Here is a 19,028-nt window from a genome sequence, read left to right as displayed (position 1 = left end):
CTTCCTCTTCAAACCTCTTCTATCTGGCAGACCTCACGAACTGATCTTAAATTACACTCCTTGTCCGTAGTGTGGCCGTGTGCTACCTTACGAGTGAAGATACGTGAAATATCTAGAGCTATAGAACGAGTCAAAAGTTTGAGCACGCCCGGGAGACCCGGACAGCGCTTATATGCTGTATTGTGTATCACTGAGGCAGGTTTGTATCAGAAATATCTCAGTGTACCGCTAACCACAGAGCAGTTTTTTTTTTTTAAAGTTACTTCTTTGCTATACTGAGAACATGTCAGAGGTTCAGAATGATTAAGTGAAGAGCAGTAGTCAGAGGTACAGAAGCAGTTACCTTGACAACGTACTAACAAAGAGTCGGGATTGCCTGGAAATGTGGACGCGAGGACCACAGGTATTAAGGTTTTGGTTTCGATTTCTTTTTTCCGTTTCCCTCGTGTACCGCCCCGGTGCGTTTAGCGGCCGGAGGCCGCCGGACTTCTTCCGTCGGTCACGTTGGGCTCGTCTTCCCCCGGCTGCCATTGAGGGTGACCGCCGGGGTGTCGCCGGGTGGCCGAGGATCAGCGATCACCACGCAATGAACTGAGGATACAAAACTCCAGGGGTGTGGAGGTGGCCATCTAGCCAATTACACGGCTTGCTGCTCAGACTGAGGGGAGCTCTTTCAAAAGTGGCCTGCGAAACCGTGGCGCGGATCACAGTTCTGCAGGAACAAAAAAAAAGTGTAACGGTCCAAACTCTTTTTCGCAGTTTACTGCTTCTGCAGAGATCGTGTGAATAAAGGAGGCTGGCGGGGAGGCTGCCGGTTTGTTTTCGCCCCGCTTGTTTTGCTTGTTGCGGGAGCGTTTTAATGAAATACCAGGCCCGTGGTGGAGGATGATCTGGGACCGGGGATGGCCTAGTTTGTGTCGGCGCAGCTGAAGGGGGACGGTGCAGAGGAGGAAAATCAGCCGTTAAATAATGGCCCGCGCAGTGGCAGGCGTCTCGCAGATAAACCGCAGCCCTCCGTCGAGGCGCGTTAATTCACTCGCATCCGGTGTGACAGAGTTGTAGGACATGCAATTCCCAACAGGGAAGATAAAGGGTTTACCGACTGGGCAAACTGTCCACATCTCATATTTATTAGCCACTTAACCTTCACTCAATTCCGACATGTCCGCCTGCCACGATGGGAGCTGGGTAATAGTAAAATGTCATCAGTCTGAGACAGGGCTTGAACAGGCTTTGAACTGAACACAATGGAGGATTGAATTCTTTAAACACTGGGTGGACAGCACCCGTACGGGTATGCCGTCAAAGGTTAAATGGCAGCTTTTTTTCTCTTTAAGAAGCGCGTAAGGTTTGGAGCGGTTTAGACGTTCGACGGCTGATGGGCGGAAAGTCAACTTGAGGGATTTCCGTTACGCTTAACGGCCATCCTCTCTCCTCGACGGTTTGTCGTAACGTCCTGCAGTAATCTCACAAGAGACTGCGTGAGATATTTGCAGGGAACTTCATACCGGAGAAGCGACTGTTCAACGCAATCTCAATTTTTGTCTCTTTCTACTAAAGCAATCTCGCAATAAAAATCAACAGCTAAAGGTACGGTTTCTGTTTGTTCTTGCGAAGTTCTACAATGAGATTAAAAACATGCGTTGTTGGTGCTGTTTTTTTATACATTAGATATGTTTTGAGGTTACTGACCAGTTCTGCACGGTTGATCGTGCTGTTTTGTCCTGTGAAGATGAAGAACCCATCCGAAGCAATCCAGTGCAGATTACTGAAATTACTTTTACCGTGCACCCCTCTCCTCCCGTAGCCTGTCACTCGCATGTTTACCGCTCCTCCACATTGCTCCCTTCCAGGGTATCAGATAGCCTATCGCCTTGACGCCAGCGATCCCAACAAATTCACCACAGTGGAGGTGGGCTCCAATGCCCGCCAGTTCACGGTGACCGGTCTGATACCAGAGTCCGCCTACATCTTCCGCATCTCCGCCAGGACTCAGCAGGGTTGGGGTCAGCCCGAGGAGGCGGTGGTCATCACCACGGAGAGACGAGGTGACACTGCCACTTTGTGGAGCGGTCCACACGCACACGCACATACATAAGCGTTCACGCGCCACATTGCATACCTTACACATCCCGAAGTGGCCTGAAACTGTAGGCTGTCCTTTTTTGACATCATCCATGTAACATGGTGACTCCATACCTGAGCTCAGGGGTGCTCAGCTCTGGCCCTCAGGGCTTTTAGAGAATACATTTTAAGTAGTGTCTGGTTGGCATGTGAAATATCAGGAGAGCCAAAGTATTACCTACTTAAATATGTCATTGTAGCTGTTAAGAGCCGAGTCTGAGGAAATACCAGCATACCACGCCGCCATGCAGTAGAACTAGCTCTTTGGTATATTCTTTCCCTTACATCAGTTTCTGTCTGTCCTTGTGGGTGACCGTTCAGTAAGTCTTAGTTCCATCCATGCACAGTGCCACGTGGGTTCATTAGCTCATCTTGAACTAAAGCAAAGTTGTTTCAGTCAGGCACAGCAGCATTGAATATGGTGTAAATAAGTACCCAGAGAGTGCCTACTGCGATGACCTGCCCTACACAGGTGTACGGTTTTTGTGCGCTCCTGAACACCAGCTGCACCATCAGGCGTGACCCCACTGAACTATCCTTTCTCGAGGTATTGGTGTAAATCCAGTTAAAGCTTTAATCCCATACCTCCCCTTTTTGTAATCTCACGGCTTGTTCGGATTTCCTCCGCAGCGCATGTCTGCTTTATTAGTTGAAGTTAAAACTGAGAACAATGGAATAAAAAAGTGAAAAAGGTGCATTAAAGGTTTTTTTTTTGTTGTTGAGAATAGGCATTCGCTGCAATTGTCTGTGAAGATCACCGGTTTGATGGATTATTCCATCAATGTGCAGCACATTGGGGATTTTTGAGCACCAACCCCATTACTTGGCCCAGAGCAGCTTCTTTTTAAAGCTCGCTTGTCTACATACATAGAGAAAGGCCTGCAGAAGATTTTTTTTTTTTTAAAAAAAAAAAAAGAAAGAAAGAAAAAGAAGGAATCAAGCCTGGTTAATCCGGTTCTCCACCTGGTGAAACAAAGGTCTCTCGCTGACAGTCAGTGCGATCGATAACCCGTTATATTACGTACCTTGCATGTTTAATCAAAGTCGATAGAATCAACCTCTAAAATTAAACAATTAAGCTTCGCCATATTGACTTATGTTATCGAAATCGATGGCGGCACATTCAGGTGTTGTGTTTGGGGACTTGTGCTGCAAGGCAGAGCAGGCACATTTGTACAAGTCCTCTGTGTAATTTTTTACACCATCGGTGCTAGCAAGTGAATTGATGGCATGGCTCTGGGGTTAACCCTTCACAGACCAGTTCCAAGCTCTCTCGCTCTCTCTCTCTCTCTCTCTCTCTCTCTCCCCCTCTCTCTCTCTCTCTCCCCCTCCCTCACTCACTCCTGATGCAGACCGTCCCCAGCCCCCAAAGAAGCTGGCAGTCTCCCAGGGGGAGGTGCAGTCGCGCAGCCTACAGCTGTGCTGGGTGCCTGGCGGTGATGGCTCATCCCCGGTCCGGTACTTCACCCTGCAGGCGCGAGAACTGCCTGCCGGCGAGTGGACCACACACTCCTCTGCCATCAGCCACAATAGCACCTGCTGGGAGGTGGACCGGTGAGCCCTGACCCCGCCCAGCCTCGATCCACCTGCTTCGCTTTCTGATCTACATCATTACTTTACATCCGGACAAAACACATAAACTGTCTGCATATTTTCGTAATGATTTTTGATTAGCATGTAAATATTGCTTGTTTAAATGTGGGTGAAAATCCATGTTGGCATTGTTTTTCATCACAAGAAAAAATGTCACCTCTCATTTCTTTGTGAAACGATGCTCTCTAAAACAGTTTCTGTATATTACTCGATTTTATTTTCAGGTGTTTGTTGACACATAGCCATTTTTTTCACTGGTGGTGTGCTGTTTTCAGGGAACTGTCTGACACGGTACCCCTCTGTCCCCATCATACATCCTGTTCTCACCTCAGCTTTTATGCCAGAGGTCTCGCTGAGGCCCTGCAGTGTCAGCTATCTAGCTGGGAAATTATTAAAAACTGAGAATGATTTTCCTCTACAATGACCCTCTGTTAAACTCGCTGTGATTCGTAGAAGGGGATGACATCTGATGAACATCACTAGCTTTGCCTGTATTCCACTCGGACCGTTCCAGCAATTATGCCCCTATTAGCAAATTAGAACAGCACTGGCATCACTGTGAACATTTTGTCTTGATTTTTATAATACCTCTTCTCTCTTCACGTACCTGCCGTCACGCTGTTTTTCCACGGGTTCGGCAGGCCCACCTTCGGATAAACGACAATGTTTGTGTGGAGATTAGGGCTTAGACAACCGGAGCGTATTGGCAGCTTGTAGGGTCAGCACTTCTCCGGCACGAAGATAATCAAAGCTGTCTCGCCGGCAGCCTCTGAGGTGACATGTGCGGCATTTCAAATGAATTGCAATAATTACTGGTGCCCTCGGCCAATTTTCGTAATCTCCTCCCGACTCTTCAGAAGTTATTGTTCACCTCTCTCCCCCTCCCAATATCCAGGATTGACGGGGCAACAGGTTGTCACCGCTGTCTTCCATGGCGGATGGCATTCTTGAGAATGATTGGGGTCTAAGACCCCTCTCTAGTTGGCTCTGATTAGCAGAGGGGGGAAGTTGCTCAATCACAGTTTGTTACAGGGGCAAATTTCATCATTCTGCAAGCTTCCAAACTGAAATGATGTGTCCAATGGCATAATCAGTCCTACCTGGAGAAGCAGGTAGAACCACAGCAGTGTCATTCGTTCACTCGGTGTTAGAGCTTAACTTTTGCAAAAAAAAAAAAAAAAAAAAAAAAAAAAAAAGAGAAGCGATGGATGATTCATTGAGTCATACTAATAACTTTTACACTGGTAGATGGATTTAGTTTGTTGTTGTGATGCTGTGCATCCTCTCCGCTCAAAGTACTTTAATTGTTCCTTCCTCTTTAGGTTCCTACTCTTTGAGTGTCACGCACTTGTTCATATCTCAGTTTTCTCATTTTGTTTTAGTAAAACCAACCACGACCACCTGTGTTGTTATGGTTATTGTGTAACAAAAGAAAAGAAACGTTTCAAGATTTTTTCCTCTGCTTTCTATTTTATCATTGATTACTGCTTTTCATTTCCAGAAGGTACATGTCCACACACCCCAATTAACATTCTTGGCCTATTGGGAACGACGATGAGCAGGCGCTCGGTCCTCTGATGGTATTTACATGCCGGGGTGGCCAGTCCCCGTGTTTTGAAGTGAAGTGCTACTTGAAGGACAGGAAAATGACCCTCAGGTCGTACCGTCTTTCAGGCTGAAGCCCTACACTTCGTACAAGCTGAGAATGATGGCGACTAATGACATTGGAGACAGCGCCTACAGCAGGGAGACAGATGCAATTACGACCCTGCAGGATGGTGAGCGGCGGCTCAGTTGTTTCACACAGACCTTCACACCCCGTTAGACTCACTATTGATTTCAGATGTTTGTTTTCCACTATCTAGTAGGCAGTGAAATATGGTCTGCCCCTTACTGATCACACTGCCGTCAATTACAGTGAACACTGTTGGAAGACAGTAAGCTGTTAAAAAAAGGCAAGCGCATGACGTAGTTTAGTAGATAGCATGTAAACGATGGACTAACTGTACTTTACGCATCATGTTAATATCCATATGCATCTTTCCTTCACCCTAAAGGCAGAGCATGTCCCAGAGATCTACCTGTCATGGAAATGTAATAAATTAATCAGCTGGTTAACTTGAATTAGTATCTAATTGGGAGATTCTGCAAAAGGTGGTGAAGGTGTGAGGGATGACAGTTGTGGTCTGCAGTATTAATAATAGATCACAGTTGTGTGGAAGCTGTCACTTGTCTGGCAGGTCTGGGGAATCTTGCACAAGTCTAGCTGTTTATTAGCACTGAAATGGCTGGCGAGGAGCACGCTTAGTTCTGGTCCCATCACATGGCGCCGTTGTGGCCTTATGACATGGCGGTGCCACCTTCCTGGATGTTTCGGGCCACGTTTTTTTCCTCTCGCTTCATGATTCTGAAATATCCCTGAGCAACAGAAGAACAGAATTAAGGGCCACATTTCAACGTTTGTGCCGCTAACTGTGAAAACGCTCAAGAGTCTACATTTCAGAATTAAAGAACTTTTTAAAGCTGTTGTCATGAAGTTGTGCAGTATGTGGTGTTTTGGAGTTTTTGCATGCCCTTTTTCGTTCAAGGGTTTATTAGGACAGAGCAGTCGAGGCGTGTCCGGTTGAGGTAATTGAATCCTCCTGTGTTTCCTGTTTCATTGCAGTTCCTGATGAGCCACCTGTTATTTTGGCTGTAAAGCCATCCACAACGACCTCTGTTCTCGTTCAGTGGCAGGTATGGATTTTATACCTCACATTTTCTGTGTGCCTGCTGCCAGGAACGTCCCTAAGAAAACACATATTTTTGAACAGACAAGGAAAGTGTGTGTGTGGGTGGGTGCGTGCACGCTCACGCCTCTATAACATACAGTATATGTGCAAGTAAGAAAATGAACTAATAAAAATCCTTCAGCAAATTTTTTAATAAGTCTCCATACTCTGACCTTACTGCAGTCATATCGAGTCAGAAGTCACTTAACTTCACATTTTCAAAAGACCAAGACCTTTCCAGATTTTCCCCGCCTAATAATCATACCTTTGTCACTTATCTGTTTGACATTTTGCAAATTGAACTTCAGCATTTAGCGATGCTCTTGTTTTCTGTAGTTCAATTTAATAATTGTTATGCCTGTTGCGTTTCACTGCTCCACATGGAAGCTGGTGATACAGAGAGATTTCGGATAGCCTTTGTTAATTGATGTGTGTGTGTGTGTGTGTGTGTGTGTGTGTGTGTGTGTGTGTGTGTGTGTGTGTGTGTGTGTGTGTGCGCGTGGTGCAGAAAATCTGTTCAGAAGTGCACTCTGAAATGGAACGTTAATTAGCTGTAGAAGTCTTTGCACTCAAACCTACGGGGTCTTGAATAATCTCCCCAAAATGCGATTCTCTTATCAATATGACCGGGCTTTGTCAACTTCGTGATTTTCAGAAAGGACTTTTCTTACGATCTAATGATTCCGCTCTCTTCGTATTAAATTCTCACTTTTACCTGATGCAGGATGAGACTGAGATGAACTGAGATGAACTGAGATGAACTGAGATACTTACCTACAGGGAATACAGCTACACTAGGTTACAGACCGACATCCTGCAAGCCCTGAAAAAGTGTCCTTTTCAGGAAGTGTCATGTAAATGGATGGAGAAGTAAAATGAGACGGTGAAAACTGGAACTTTAATGTTTTCTCACATGTTCCAGCCTCCTAAAGATGAAAGTGTGAATGGAGTTCTGGTGGGATACCGCCTGTACTACCGTGAGCTGCAGTACGAGAGCGTCCCGGCCGTGTCCAAAGCCGTGGCCAACCACTCCACCACGCGAGCAGAACTTACAGGTAAGAAAGAAACGGTACCTTAGTCAACTGGCCCCCTGCCCTATGATCTATGGTCATCAAATCTTAGAACTGGAGCTGTATACTTTTTTGTGTTTGAGGCCTCAGCTTTTCAGGGTACACCATGAAATATAACCACCAAGACACCCGGATACATTACAGTCAGTCGTCTAGATAAACTCTCCTCCTCTTTCATTTTTTGCGGGATCTACATTCCACTGGTTGTCCAGAGAGTAGGAGTAATTAAATCAAAGTTTTTTTGTAAGGATGATGACTTTAAAATCTGAATGAAGCTCGGCATTGATTCTGTCGGAGCTCTAATACCTATAACAAGGGATTGTGAATTAAGTCTGTCTGGACAAATTGTACTTTGTATTGACAACAATTAAATGAACATTCCTCATATTTAATGTGCTGCCATTGATTTGGAAAAGAGCACAACATCATCCTCGCCATTATAGATTTAACCCTTCTGAAAAGATGCACCGACTATTAATGCCTCCCCCATTAGCGTGTTCCCAGTGATGAAAACACACACACATAGAAAACAACTTGTTTTTGCACAGGCTTCTCCAGTTTGAATGCAGCTCTCCAGATTTAGTGGAATTGTTGTAAACTGGAAAACTTTGTGACTGCGTTTGCAGAGCACTGGCTCCTCCTTGCAAACGCAGCTGGGACCAAAACTGTAATTTTATTTATTTGTGATTCCAAAGTCACTTTTACCACTAAGTCGCAATCAATAAAAGCATCCTGTAAACAGACCTGCCTTGAATTTTTCACAGAATCGGTTCTGTACGAGTCCCTGATATTGGTATAATGATTTTTGTAAATTCTTTGCTGTGACACAAACAAGAATTTTGTAAAAGGGGTTGTGAAGAAAGTGCAGTTAAAAATAAACCGGTAAACTGGAACACATTTGTATCTTGAACAATGTGTAATTTGCGACACAAGCAGCTCATGTAGTATTATATCATTTAAGAGCAGTAATGAGCGAGAAACGATGAAGTAATTATTGCCGAAGCGTGATGGCGTTAGACGTGTACAAGTTGGAAATATCGTTATTGAAAATTTTCCATATTGTAAGGTACACTGAGAGCTGTTTAGAGAAATCTTTGCCTGATTTGCCATCTTTGCAAGATTTCATCTATCTTACAGTGACAGCCAGAAAAGAGCAAAGGCAACGATGAGACAGTATCTGGTGCTGGGAGTTTACTTCAGCTAAATGAAACATACAATATGCTTACGCAGGCTTTATGCAGATGTTTTGTCTCTATGATATCTTTCTGTTTTGAGATACTAACTTGTCTGAAATTTAACAAGGCCTCTCTCTTTGTTGTCAAACAGCCAAAAGCACTTTCAAGACTGTAAGCAGTGCTTTGTTAACAGAATTCGAGTTAACACGTAAGTTTCTTTTAATTGCCAGTCTATTTGAGTGTGCTTTGCTTTGAAGTTTTAACAAAATATTCATGCTCCCTCTGGCAAAAGTGCGTAATCCCAAATGCGCACCCTCTTCTCTGTTAACATGCACTTCCTCTAATTTGACTGTTTTGTCGGAGAAACCCGGGAACAGTTTAGCCTCCAGATTGTCAGAGGTGTGCATCACGGTCCCCCGTGTGGGAAAGAGCCTCAGAAGTTGGTGAATTTCCATGTTTTTGTGCCATGCAGCCTCTCGTATTCTTCCACAAGCACTCGGGGTACGGAAGAGTACCGATGTCGTCCTAGCGATGTGCAGCACCGCAGGAGTAAAGGGCTTAATACGAGTACATTTTTGTGTCTCTTTACTTACGTGCAATTAGTAACTGGCCCTTCTGTATTAAATATGTCTTTATTGCAATGCCATAAAACTTCCAACAAATGAATTGAAAGAGAAAATCCTGTTTCCGGCAATTACGAATGGCTGAAGAATGAAATACACGTGTGAATTTCCGAAGCCGGCACCACGTTGCAGTAGAGCCTCTGTAGCACCGCGAAGGTAGCCGAACCGCAGCAGGTTGTTAACTTCTCCGCCGTCGTTGCCACTTTGCCTGCAGAGTGTCATCTTCGCTCTCGTTAGGCGGCTTGCGTAGCCTGGTCGACAGTCTTCATTGCGCTTTCTCGGTGTGACTTATAGCGCCCCTAAAACTTTGAGTTATTTCATCACAGCATAAAAGCTACCTTTGTTCAAACTGTTTTCCAGAGCAGGAGATTCCGAGAACTGCCTGTACGAGTCTCGAGCAGTATTCTGTATCTGCATACTCGTGCTCGCAGTAATCGTTAAAGCATAGAAGAATGTTAATTTCTTATCATAGCGTGGAGGGAAATTAAGATAAATGCTCGCTTTTGTGGTATTTTGTAGAACAAAGGGATAAATAATATGTTTGTGTGATAATTCGTCATTATAAAGTTTATACGGTTAAAGATGTAATTTTACTGTGTAATTACTCCAGATGCAGCGGGCTAAGAATAGCACTTTATTTTGCAGAAAGTTTATCTCTCTGAATGTAACTTCTTGGAAATACGTCTGATCAAGTTGATGTTTTTATTTTTTTTTATTCTCTCTAAGATTTTTTGTTTGTTTGTTTCTTTTGCATTTTTCAGAGCTGAGCAAGTACAAGCGCTATGAGATTGTGATGACAGCCTACAACATCATTGGGGAGAGTCCGCCCAGCACCCCAGTGGAGGTGTTTGTAGGAGAAGCAGGTGCTCGCTGTTTCTATTCAGAATTCACACATGAAGTGTTTATACCTAAATTGACCTCCAGTGCGTCGTCATGTCTGAGAGCAACTCGGGTCTCCAGACGAGCAAAAAAAAACACCTACATCACATTTTTACTGTTATAGTCTAAGAAACACAAAACATACACGTGCACAGATTGGGGTTAAAGTTCAATTTCAGTTCTCTGAAAGTCTGGAAACTTCTGGGAAGATATTTGAGATGCACAAAGTGTACGAGTAAAAGGCTTCAATCTCCAAAGTACCTGGACTGAATCAGTCTGCACAAAACATCAAGCAAAGCTGGTAAAACCTTTGTAAATCCTCAGTGTAGAAAGTCAGTCAGTCTGAAAAAAGATGAACAAATCCCATGTCATTCTTCAGACTCGCTCTACTTAAATATACTGAAGAATATAAAACAGGCAGGACGTCTGAAGAAGCCCTTTGCATTTCTTTAATTGGCTTCTGATCAAGTGTACAGGCAGACAAGATCAACCAAAGCGGCGTTTGGCAGCGGAACTGTAATCTGGATATTCGTGGATGAAACCAGTCATAAAAGAAATACTTTTAATTCTTTAAGTAATGAACTCCCCCAAAGACTAATGAAGCACTAATCCGCCATATGGGTGATGCTTCAGAGGTTTCTCTGTTTCTCTTACAGTTCAGTGGGAAATTATCCTGAGAATGCAGACTGATGGCGTATGTTCTATATATGTGCAACCAGATCTTTCCTCTGATTTGGATGTTTTCTGTGAACAGCCATTCAGTAAGTGCCCTTGAAGTAATGACCACCAGATAGGAGCAATAACGTAAAAACGAGGGCATAATGTGTTATGCAATATGCGAGATTTATTTATCGGTAAACAGTGCCACTGAAACCCATTTGAAAGCTGTAATTAAATTAATGTGGACTGCTTATACCCATAATGCCAGCATAAAATTAACAATGCTGTTGTATACCGATCAGTTTTGGTTTTCAAGAGGTCATTTTCTCTGCTGTCAATTATGGTGTTTTTTTTATTATTATTATTTCATAAGCCATCAAAATGCATGAGTTACCCCCCCACCTGCATGTTTCCAAAATGACATTTCTTCAAAGCGTGACTTCTTTCCTGTAATGGCCCCGCTGCTGATCGGCTGGAGGTCAGCCACACTGACATGCTCCACCTTGCTTAACTTTCACCGCCGAATGAATCCATTAGATGGGAGCGAGGTGTGACGCCACCTCTTCCGTGCCGCGTTAACCGTTGCGGCGGTGCATGAGCCCGGCCCAAAGTGAGGGCAACGGGCCATCTATTCGGGCAGCTGGAAAGAGAAGGCGTACGCTGTGGCCGTAAGTCGGCAGGGGAGACCGAGGTGAGCTGACAGGTGTGAAGTACACGGCTCTCCCGTGCGCCGGCCGGGCTCGTATTACCCCCTACCCAACGCGGATATGCGCTGAAACACGGGCGGAGCCACGGCTGGGCTGTTTCGTAGCGCGGTGCTCTTACCGCGTCGACGCCTGCCGCTCCACGATTCCCAAGTGCCGCACGTGTCCTTCAGATGCCCGCTTTTCTTTTGTCGAGGTGGTGGGTGTGATGTCATTTAATCACGTTTATGTATCTTTACACCTGACAGTTGCTGTTAGTTCTGTATCTTTACTCGATACACACACATACACACACATTTCCAAAACCGTTTGTCCCATACGGGGTCACGGGGAACCGGAGCCTAACCCGGCAACTCAGGGCGTAAGGCCGGAAGGGGAGGGGACACACCCAGGACGGGACGCCAGTCCATCGCAAGGCACCCCAAGCGGGACTTGAACCCCAGACCTACCAGAGAGCAGGACCCGGTCCAACCCACCGCGCCCCCGCGCCCCCGCTTTTGCTCGATACAGTGGATCCTTATTTGAATAGTGGCCTTTATTGGTGGAATAGTGGTTTTGCCGCCGACGCATCCCCTTCGGGATTAATGTCATCACTGACAAACACTACAGTAATAAGGTGTGTGTCAGCGGGTCCCGGTTAGGAGCGCTTTACCACTCTGAATGCGACCGGTGTAGCAGAGGCACCATCGGAGCTGCGGTTTCCACAATGCGCTGGAATTATTTTGGCAAGCTGCGTTTCTGCTGCTTGTGTTGCCTTCATTATGCACTCGCAGTCAGGATTAAGCTCAGGTGTGGAGGTAGCCATTTTATCGAGGGACTTCATCTGTCGTGCTGCAGCACAGATGACGGTTCGGTGCCATCGTTGTAATGACCGTACGGCTCTTGACTCTGCCGAGCGGTGCGGCCCTGTTCCGAATTACCTTTTGCTTCCGCGATAGAAGTTTTGCTTTCGTTCTGATAGTCGCTAAAGTTCTTCAGCCTGTCGTGTGTGTGTGTGTGTGTGTGTGTGTGTGTGCGCGCGTGTGTTTTTTTTTGACAAATGGGGGCCGTGCTTGGCCAATATCCATTTGGCTTTTTCCAGGGCGCTTCTAATAGATTGGTGAATTGGTGGTGTCTGTCTGCTGTCAGATGGATAATAAGCGGAGTCTCATCTCACACCGTGACCTTCTGTTCCGCTAGGGCACATTTCTCATTTCAGGCGGGTCTGGCGCTAGTCTAATATTCAGCGAGTCGTTTATGGGAAAGGCACCCGGTCTCCCAAGTCTCTCTGGTCATTCTCCAGATTTGCGGCGAGGAGATGACGCCGTCGTTTGTGCAGCAATACCGCCGAAGTGTGAATAAACATGTTATTTCAGCGCTTTGAATGTCTGCTGTAAATCCGCATCGTTTAATTAGGTGATGGGATTGTTCTCCAAGGCCTGTCATGTAAATTATAGTGTGCTGCACATGCACCGATATATACCTAAATGAGCGTGCACGCATTACACCGGTGACCTCGGCACATCGCGTCGCGCGACGAGAGACGGTGCGGGGCGGGCGATCGACGAGGGCGAATTTTGTCCGGCCGAGCGATTCGGAAAACACCCGAGCCGCCCGACCCGGAAAGCCGGTCCAGGTGCAGCGGATACCGCCTAGCTGTCGACACGCCGAATTAGGAATCGGAATCCTTTGCCGTTTGAGAGAGTCCGAACGCGGAAGTGCGCGTAGGATGCGAGCGCTTGGGTTTTGTCTCCAGACCGGAGGAAGCGAGTGACGCGGGGGAAAGCCGACGCCGGGTCGGTCTGTGCTCTCGGGGCACGCGCAATGCCATACGTTTACTTTTAATTAGTTACGCCTTGGGGACAATCCTCTTTCTGAAGTACAGCGGTGCAGGCGCTATGTTTTTTGTCATCGCTTCACCGCGGCATTTAAATACCAGCACAGTGGCACATTTGCATAATTATACCCCTTTAATTATGTTTTATAACAAAGGTTGTGGGAGTATTCCGTTCGAATGCCCGCTTCTCCGCGTGTTACAAGCGTCCTTTGTTCTTACTTCTCGCGCGTTGCAGATTTCGGGTTCGGCGCAGAGTCGCGCGTCGCTGTCGCTCAGCTGAGCTTAGACATAGCCGCTCCGCCCTCGATAAAGTCGGACTGCGCAAAACAGGGCTGTCGCATCGGTGCCGGCGGGTCCGATATATAGAGCACGGAGAAATCGAATTAGGAAGAATGTTCATATTGGATTAACTTCGTCACCGAAGAACTTGTAGAAATTTTCAAAGGAATTCTGCATAATCATGTAGGTGCAACACTGAATGTTCTTAATTAGATTTCAGATAGCGATGATAAAAAACAAGTACAGTTTTATGCATTCGCGTAAAGCACCGTCGTGCTTTATAGTGCCCTTACAGCACGAGCGAAACACATGAACGTCACGTGGCCTGGGTGAGAGTAGTAAGTAGAGCCAGGTGCCCTTCATCACCATTACCGTGTGAAATAGAGGCCTGCCGCCGTAGCCCTGCTGCTAGTCCCTACGTCGTTACATGACCTCTTTGCAAAGCAGATGAATGCGCTTATTATGCAGTACATGGATACATTTCTTCATTTTAAGAGGAAAGCAGGGGGGAAAAATGTTAGCTGTCACTTCCACTGTTTCCTCATTTTAATAGCACTCCGCTGAAGGTGAAATGGCAATCAATAAGGGACTCCAGATGTTGTTGTGGTTATTTATTATGTCCTTTCACCACGTTATAAAGTTGTGAACAAATTGATTTAGTTTACGGCCTAGTTTTCCCCACTAACCGTACTTTCCTGCAGTGGTCTGGGGGTTTAATGAAGCAGTAAATATGAATTTCTTATTATGAACCCAAGCAGCTGGCAGGGCAGTCTGGCTAAGGTCATTAGCGTCGTCATTAGAAGCGATCTGGCCGTGAGATTACACTGCAGAGATGGCGGAGTTAGAGCCAAACAAATGGACTTGCTGCCTTGGGTTCGCCGTCGGGCTCTTCGGATAGCCTCCACGTGAAATTAAAGAGGATGCCGCTTGGAGATGTATAAAGACCGCGACAGTTAGAAGTCCCACCGCTCAGCTTGAGCGCTGCCGGTCATGAGTCGCGTGACTCAACTTGAACCCCGATGGGTCCGTGCCTCAACGTGAACACAAGCGCTCATCGGTCATGCTGCTCACCTTCAACGCCGGCGGTCATCGGTTAAACCGCTCACCTCCAACCCCGATGACTGTGGGTCACTCGTCTTGAACCCCGCCGTGTGATCGGCCTGCGCAAATCGAGCGGGGAGAGTTCGACGCTTTTTCGCTTACTTGTACTTTTCCGCACGGAGCCGCCTGCTCCGTCAAGGGCATCTCCGTGGCCTCAGCGGTCTGCAACTCACTCGTTACCTCACAGCAGTAGCATGTCACCACGTGTTAAGCGTGGTTAATTGTGAGGAAAGTGTATCGTGTTTCCAGTCCGCTGCATCTGATTGTTAAGATTAACCGAGACTCGACCTCTCGCGGATTCAGCCGAATCGTACGATGTTTAGAGTAACGTATTACATTTCTTGATAAGAAGTTGTTGTTGAAAGGTAAACCTTTGTGCAGCTATTCATGTGAGATATGCTGGTTCATATGGTGGAATGTGACAAATTGACTGCACTCTAGAATCACGTCTCTGCATCCAAATCTCTCCTTCCGTTGATGTAATGCGCTCGTTGTATCGTTCTCTGAGACGTACATCTCTTTGGAGAAAAGCATCTGCTAAATGAATAAATGCGTGTGTAAATGTAATGTATCGTAGCAGATGATGCAACTTGCCCCTTGGTACTTTTTTCTTTTTCTCTTTTCATTCTGTCATATCACTGCTATAAGATGACTATAGATGACAGCACCATCTTTCATACTTCCTTATCTGTGAAATACATAGTGTGCTTTTGCTTTTCCTTGCAGATCAGTATTTACAGACATCTCACATCTCATTCTCTTCCTTCTGCCAGCGCTCACAAAGTTCTTCGGTTCAGGGTTCCTTGTTGTGGCACGCGCGCTAGACTTTCATTTGTTTCCACCGCATGCTGCAGTCATTTTAGCCTAGAAAGATTTTTTTTCCTGCCAAAATCTATTGCCTGACATACGTCAATACCTATCTCTGGATTTTACCAAGTAAACGGGTCACAAATTCAGATAAGGACCGAGATCCACTCAGGAGAACCAGATTGAAAGCGTTTTCTGCACTGGCAAGATCATCAGGGAACATTGATTTTTAAAATTAGCATTCCCTTCTGTGTAATCGGTTGTGTAATGAGAATTATGTAATGGACCCCTAAACTTTTATTTGTTGAACTGTATGCTTGTTTAATTTTTGTACAGTGCGCTCGGTCTGCATTGGTAAGTTTCTCAAGTGCCGAATGCCACTCGCAAACCCGTGACATTCGTCACGATGGACTACTTTTACGTTTTCATTTATTACTTCAGCTGATGCTAGATTATTTCTTCAAAGCAACGTTCAAGTCTGAGAAATGAAAAGTGCATTTCACCAGTAGACAAGGAGATACAGATAGAGACACATGGTTCTTAAAGTCTAGTCCCTTAGTCCAGTATCACCGTTTTTGCCTGCAAATATAATACGAGAGTAGCTGCATATACAGTAGAATTGATGGGGATTTTTTTTTTTTTTCCCACATTTTAGCAGGTGACGTTGTGAAAGTTTGTGGAGCGGATAGGAGGTCAGGAGAGAAGTGTTTTGAGACCAGTTTGAATACTGTCATGTCAGTTGTGTTTAACATCTACTTGTATGGTTTCATGTTTGCAAAGAGAAAATGTCAGTACCAGCAACGCGGAACAGCTGATCGTGGCACTTGAGTTTCTGCCCTGCGAAGATCTTGCATTGTTTACTGTCGGCTAAAGACTGCCGCCGCACGTGACCTATAGTTGCCTCGCAGAGCCGCGCACTTACACTCCCCGGCCTGGTTCCTGCGCGTCGAGTTATCGATTGTGCTTGAAGGCGCTCGCTCTCTCGCTGCCGCCGTCGCGTGTGCTTTTGGCCGTTGCCGTGTCCTGCTGTCCCTGACCTTTCTCCGCTCCCGCAGCCCCGTCCCTGCCGCCCCAGAACATCCGGGTGAACTCCCTGTCGTCCACGCAGCTGGAGGTGGCGTGGGAGCCGCCCCCTGTGGAAACGCAGAACGGCAACATTCAAGGCTACAAGGTGAGGAGATGACTGCCGACCGCGCCGGCGGCACCGGAGCCAGGAGGGGGCTAATTGCTGCACTGAACTACTGTGGGCATTAAACCACTTTACATGAAGCCTCAATCATTTACCCCTTCTGGCTACTTTTAAAGTACTCAAGGTTAATAGTGCATTACCGCAAATGACAGTGTTGACACGAGCGGTAAATCTGCAGGAGCTCGACGTGTGCGCAAACAGGCTCCTCATGTGACGCTGCGTTTTGTCTGCAGGGACACGAGAACCCCCCCCCCCCCCCCCGACAGCTTTCGTCCTTTGTTTCTGGCGTCATTCTGGGTCTAATCAAGATTCTGCGAGAACGCTCTGCCTCCCCCTCTTTCTGTACAGTGAATTTTACTGCATTCAATTCTCAGTTCGCTCCACAAATCACCTTGTCTAAGGTGTGACAGATAACCTTGTGTATAATACTGTAACAGAGTGAACAGTGCCTTTAGAAGACCAAACCCAAAGGAAAGTCCGCTTTTCAAGTTATTTCTCAGTTTTGTTGCACCGAATGGAGATCATTCTGTCAATACAGTTGACCGTAGAATGGTGACAGTATAATTATTACTGATTGAAAGCTGATTGATGTTTCTGGTGATGTTAGTTACAAGGAAGGGAGATTTTTTCTTTTTAGCATTTTACATCATTTTGTAATTATTTGGCGCAACTTTGAAACTGTAGTTTAACTTATTTAATAGTTTGTGAATCTCGGTCAAAAAGTGTAAATCTGGCGAAATGACATTTCGGAAAATAGACTGAACCCTGAACTCTGTTTTTAATTACTTTCGCATGACTGAGCCGATTTGTTGCTTTGGAACACCAAAGTCTTCATCGAGGAATAAAACTCACAGACGGATACGAGACGCCTGGAATTTGGGCTTGAGGGATTTTTACACAGCTGGCAACTTAGTCTGTTTTTCTATTTTATTTTAACGGCTGGTGTCTTTTTGCCACGGGAACCAGATCTACTACTGGGAGAAGGACAACCAGAACGAGACGGAGAAGGTAAAGATTCTGTTCCTCCCAGAAGCAGCAATAAGGCTGAAGAATCTGACCAGCTACACCTCATACATGGTGAGGCTGCTGGCCTTCAACGCGGCAGGGGACGGCCCCTTAAGCGAGCCCAGAAGGGGACGCACCCTTCAGGCAGGTGAGCTCTAACGTATCGCCGGACCTCAGGTCTCCTCTCTTGCTAATCCCATGTCGGCGCTCAAGGGTTCGGGGCTAAGTGAATACGTACAGTATAGCGAATGTATGTGCCTGACTGATGTGGCTGTACGCACTTCCTTGGGGTTTGTCAGGGTGGTCCTCGTCCCTTCCCCCTCCCAGCCCCGCCTGGGGCTCCCATATTAAAAGAACAGATTCAGCAGATTAATGATAGGCTTATCACTTAGCCGTTCTGCTGTTTGCACCTTGTCCTCCTCATTAACAGGAACGGTTCATTTTGATAAGGTAATTTAGCAAGGGGATAGCGCTGACCGCAAGGGGGGTGTTTGAAAGTCGCACAGCGGAGCCCTTCCATGGCTGTATTCACCCTCGTATCTCTCATTATGGGATATATTTAGCAAAGGGTGGCATTAATGATGGTCCTGTTCCAATGCTGCCCAGTTGTAAAATATTTACTGTTAATAATCTTTCCCTCTTGGTTTATGTAAAGGAGCAATAAAGGGAAGAGGGCACATATGAAGAGAGGCTGCCAACTAGCATGACAAGGAGGTGGCGATGGGCAATTACAATGATAATCCTCGCCTTAAAATTTACTGTGTAAAGTAAATGTCACTCGGAGTGCCTGCAGTGTTAAACTGCTGCAGCCCACCTCAGCGAAACACTGTGTAAAAGTGTCAGCTGCGAAGCCAAGGCTCTGCGAACGAATGCTTAGCCATAGATGTTGCCGGCATCCTCTGTGCATCTCACCGAAGTAGGTCCTGTGTCTCCCAAGCTCCCAGTGCTCCCAGCTTCATCGCCTTCTCCGAGGTTACCTCCAGCGCCCTCAATGTCTCCTGGGGGGCCCCTCCGTCACCCAACGGTGTGGTGGAGGGCTACAGGGTGGTGTACGAGCCGTCTGCACCCATACATGGTGAGTGTCCGAAATATTGGCCGTACATATAGACTACCAAACATTCCGAATTTTAGAACGTGAACTGATATTTGACTGAAGGAATTTATTAAACCAAGGGCTTTGAATAAAACACTCTTCCCCCCAAAGTGATTAAACTGCGGTCTGTGTAACTTGC

At 46.2% G+C, this 19,028-nt stretch overlaps 1 protein-coding gene across 2 annotated transcripts in view; it reads left to right on the top strand.

The window, feature by feature from the left end:
• Positions 1-19,028, top strand: part of sdk1b (sidekick cell adhesion molecule 1b) — a 293,093-nt gene that overhangs the window by 265,630 nt on the left and 8,435 nt on the right. For both annotated transcript variants that reach the window (XM_029246761.1, XM_029246760.1), the window contains 10 exons: positions 1,854-2,048; positions 3,477-3,678; positions 5,392-5,495; positions 6,383-6,453; positions 7,411-7,543; positions 8,885-8,941; positions 10,118-10,219; positions 16,658-16,773; positions 17,758-17,944; positions 18,734-18,871. In XM_029246761.1, coding sequence (XP_029102594.1) covers positions 1,854-2,048; positions 3,477-3,678; positions 5,392-5,495; positions 6,383-6,453; positions 7,411-7,543; positions 8,885-8,941; positions 10,118-10,219; positions 16,658-16,773; positions 17,758-17,944; positions 18,734-18,871 — 1,305 coding nt within the window. The remainder of the gene's footprint in view (positions 1-1,853; positions 2,049-3,476; positions 3,679-5,391; positions 5,496-6,382; positions 6,454-7,410; positions 7,544-8,884; positions 8,942-10,117; positions 10,220-16,657; positions 16,774-17,757; positions 17,945-18,733; positions 18,872-19,028) is intronic.

The sequence above is a fragment of the Scleropages formosus genome, chromosome 20 (assembly GCF_900964775.1).
Source record: "Scleropages formosus chromosome 20, fSclFor1.1, whole genome shotgun sequence".
In the NCBI taxonomy this organism is placed as follows: Eukaryota; Metazoa; Chordata; class Actinopteri; order Osteoglossiformes; family Osteoglossidae; genus Scleropages; species Scleropages formosus.
This window is presented reverse-complemented; position numbering and strand designations above follow the sequence as displayed.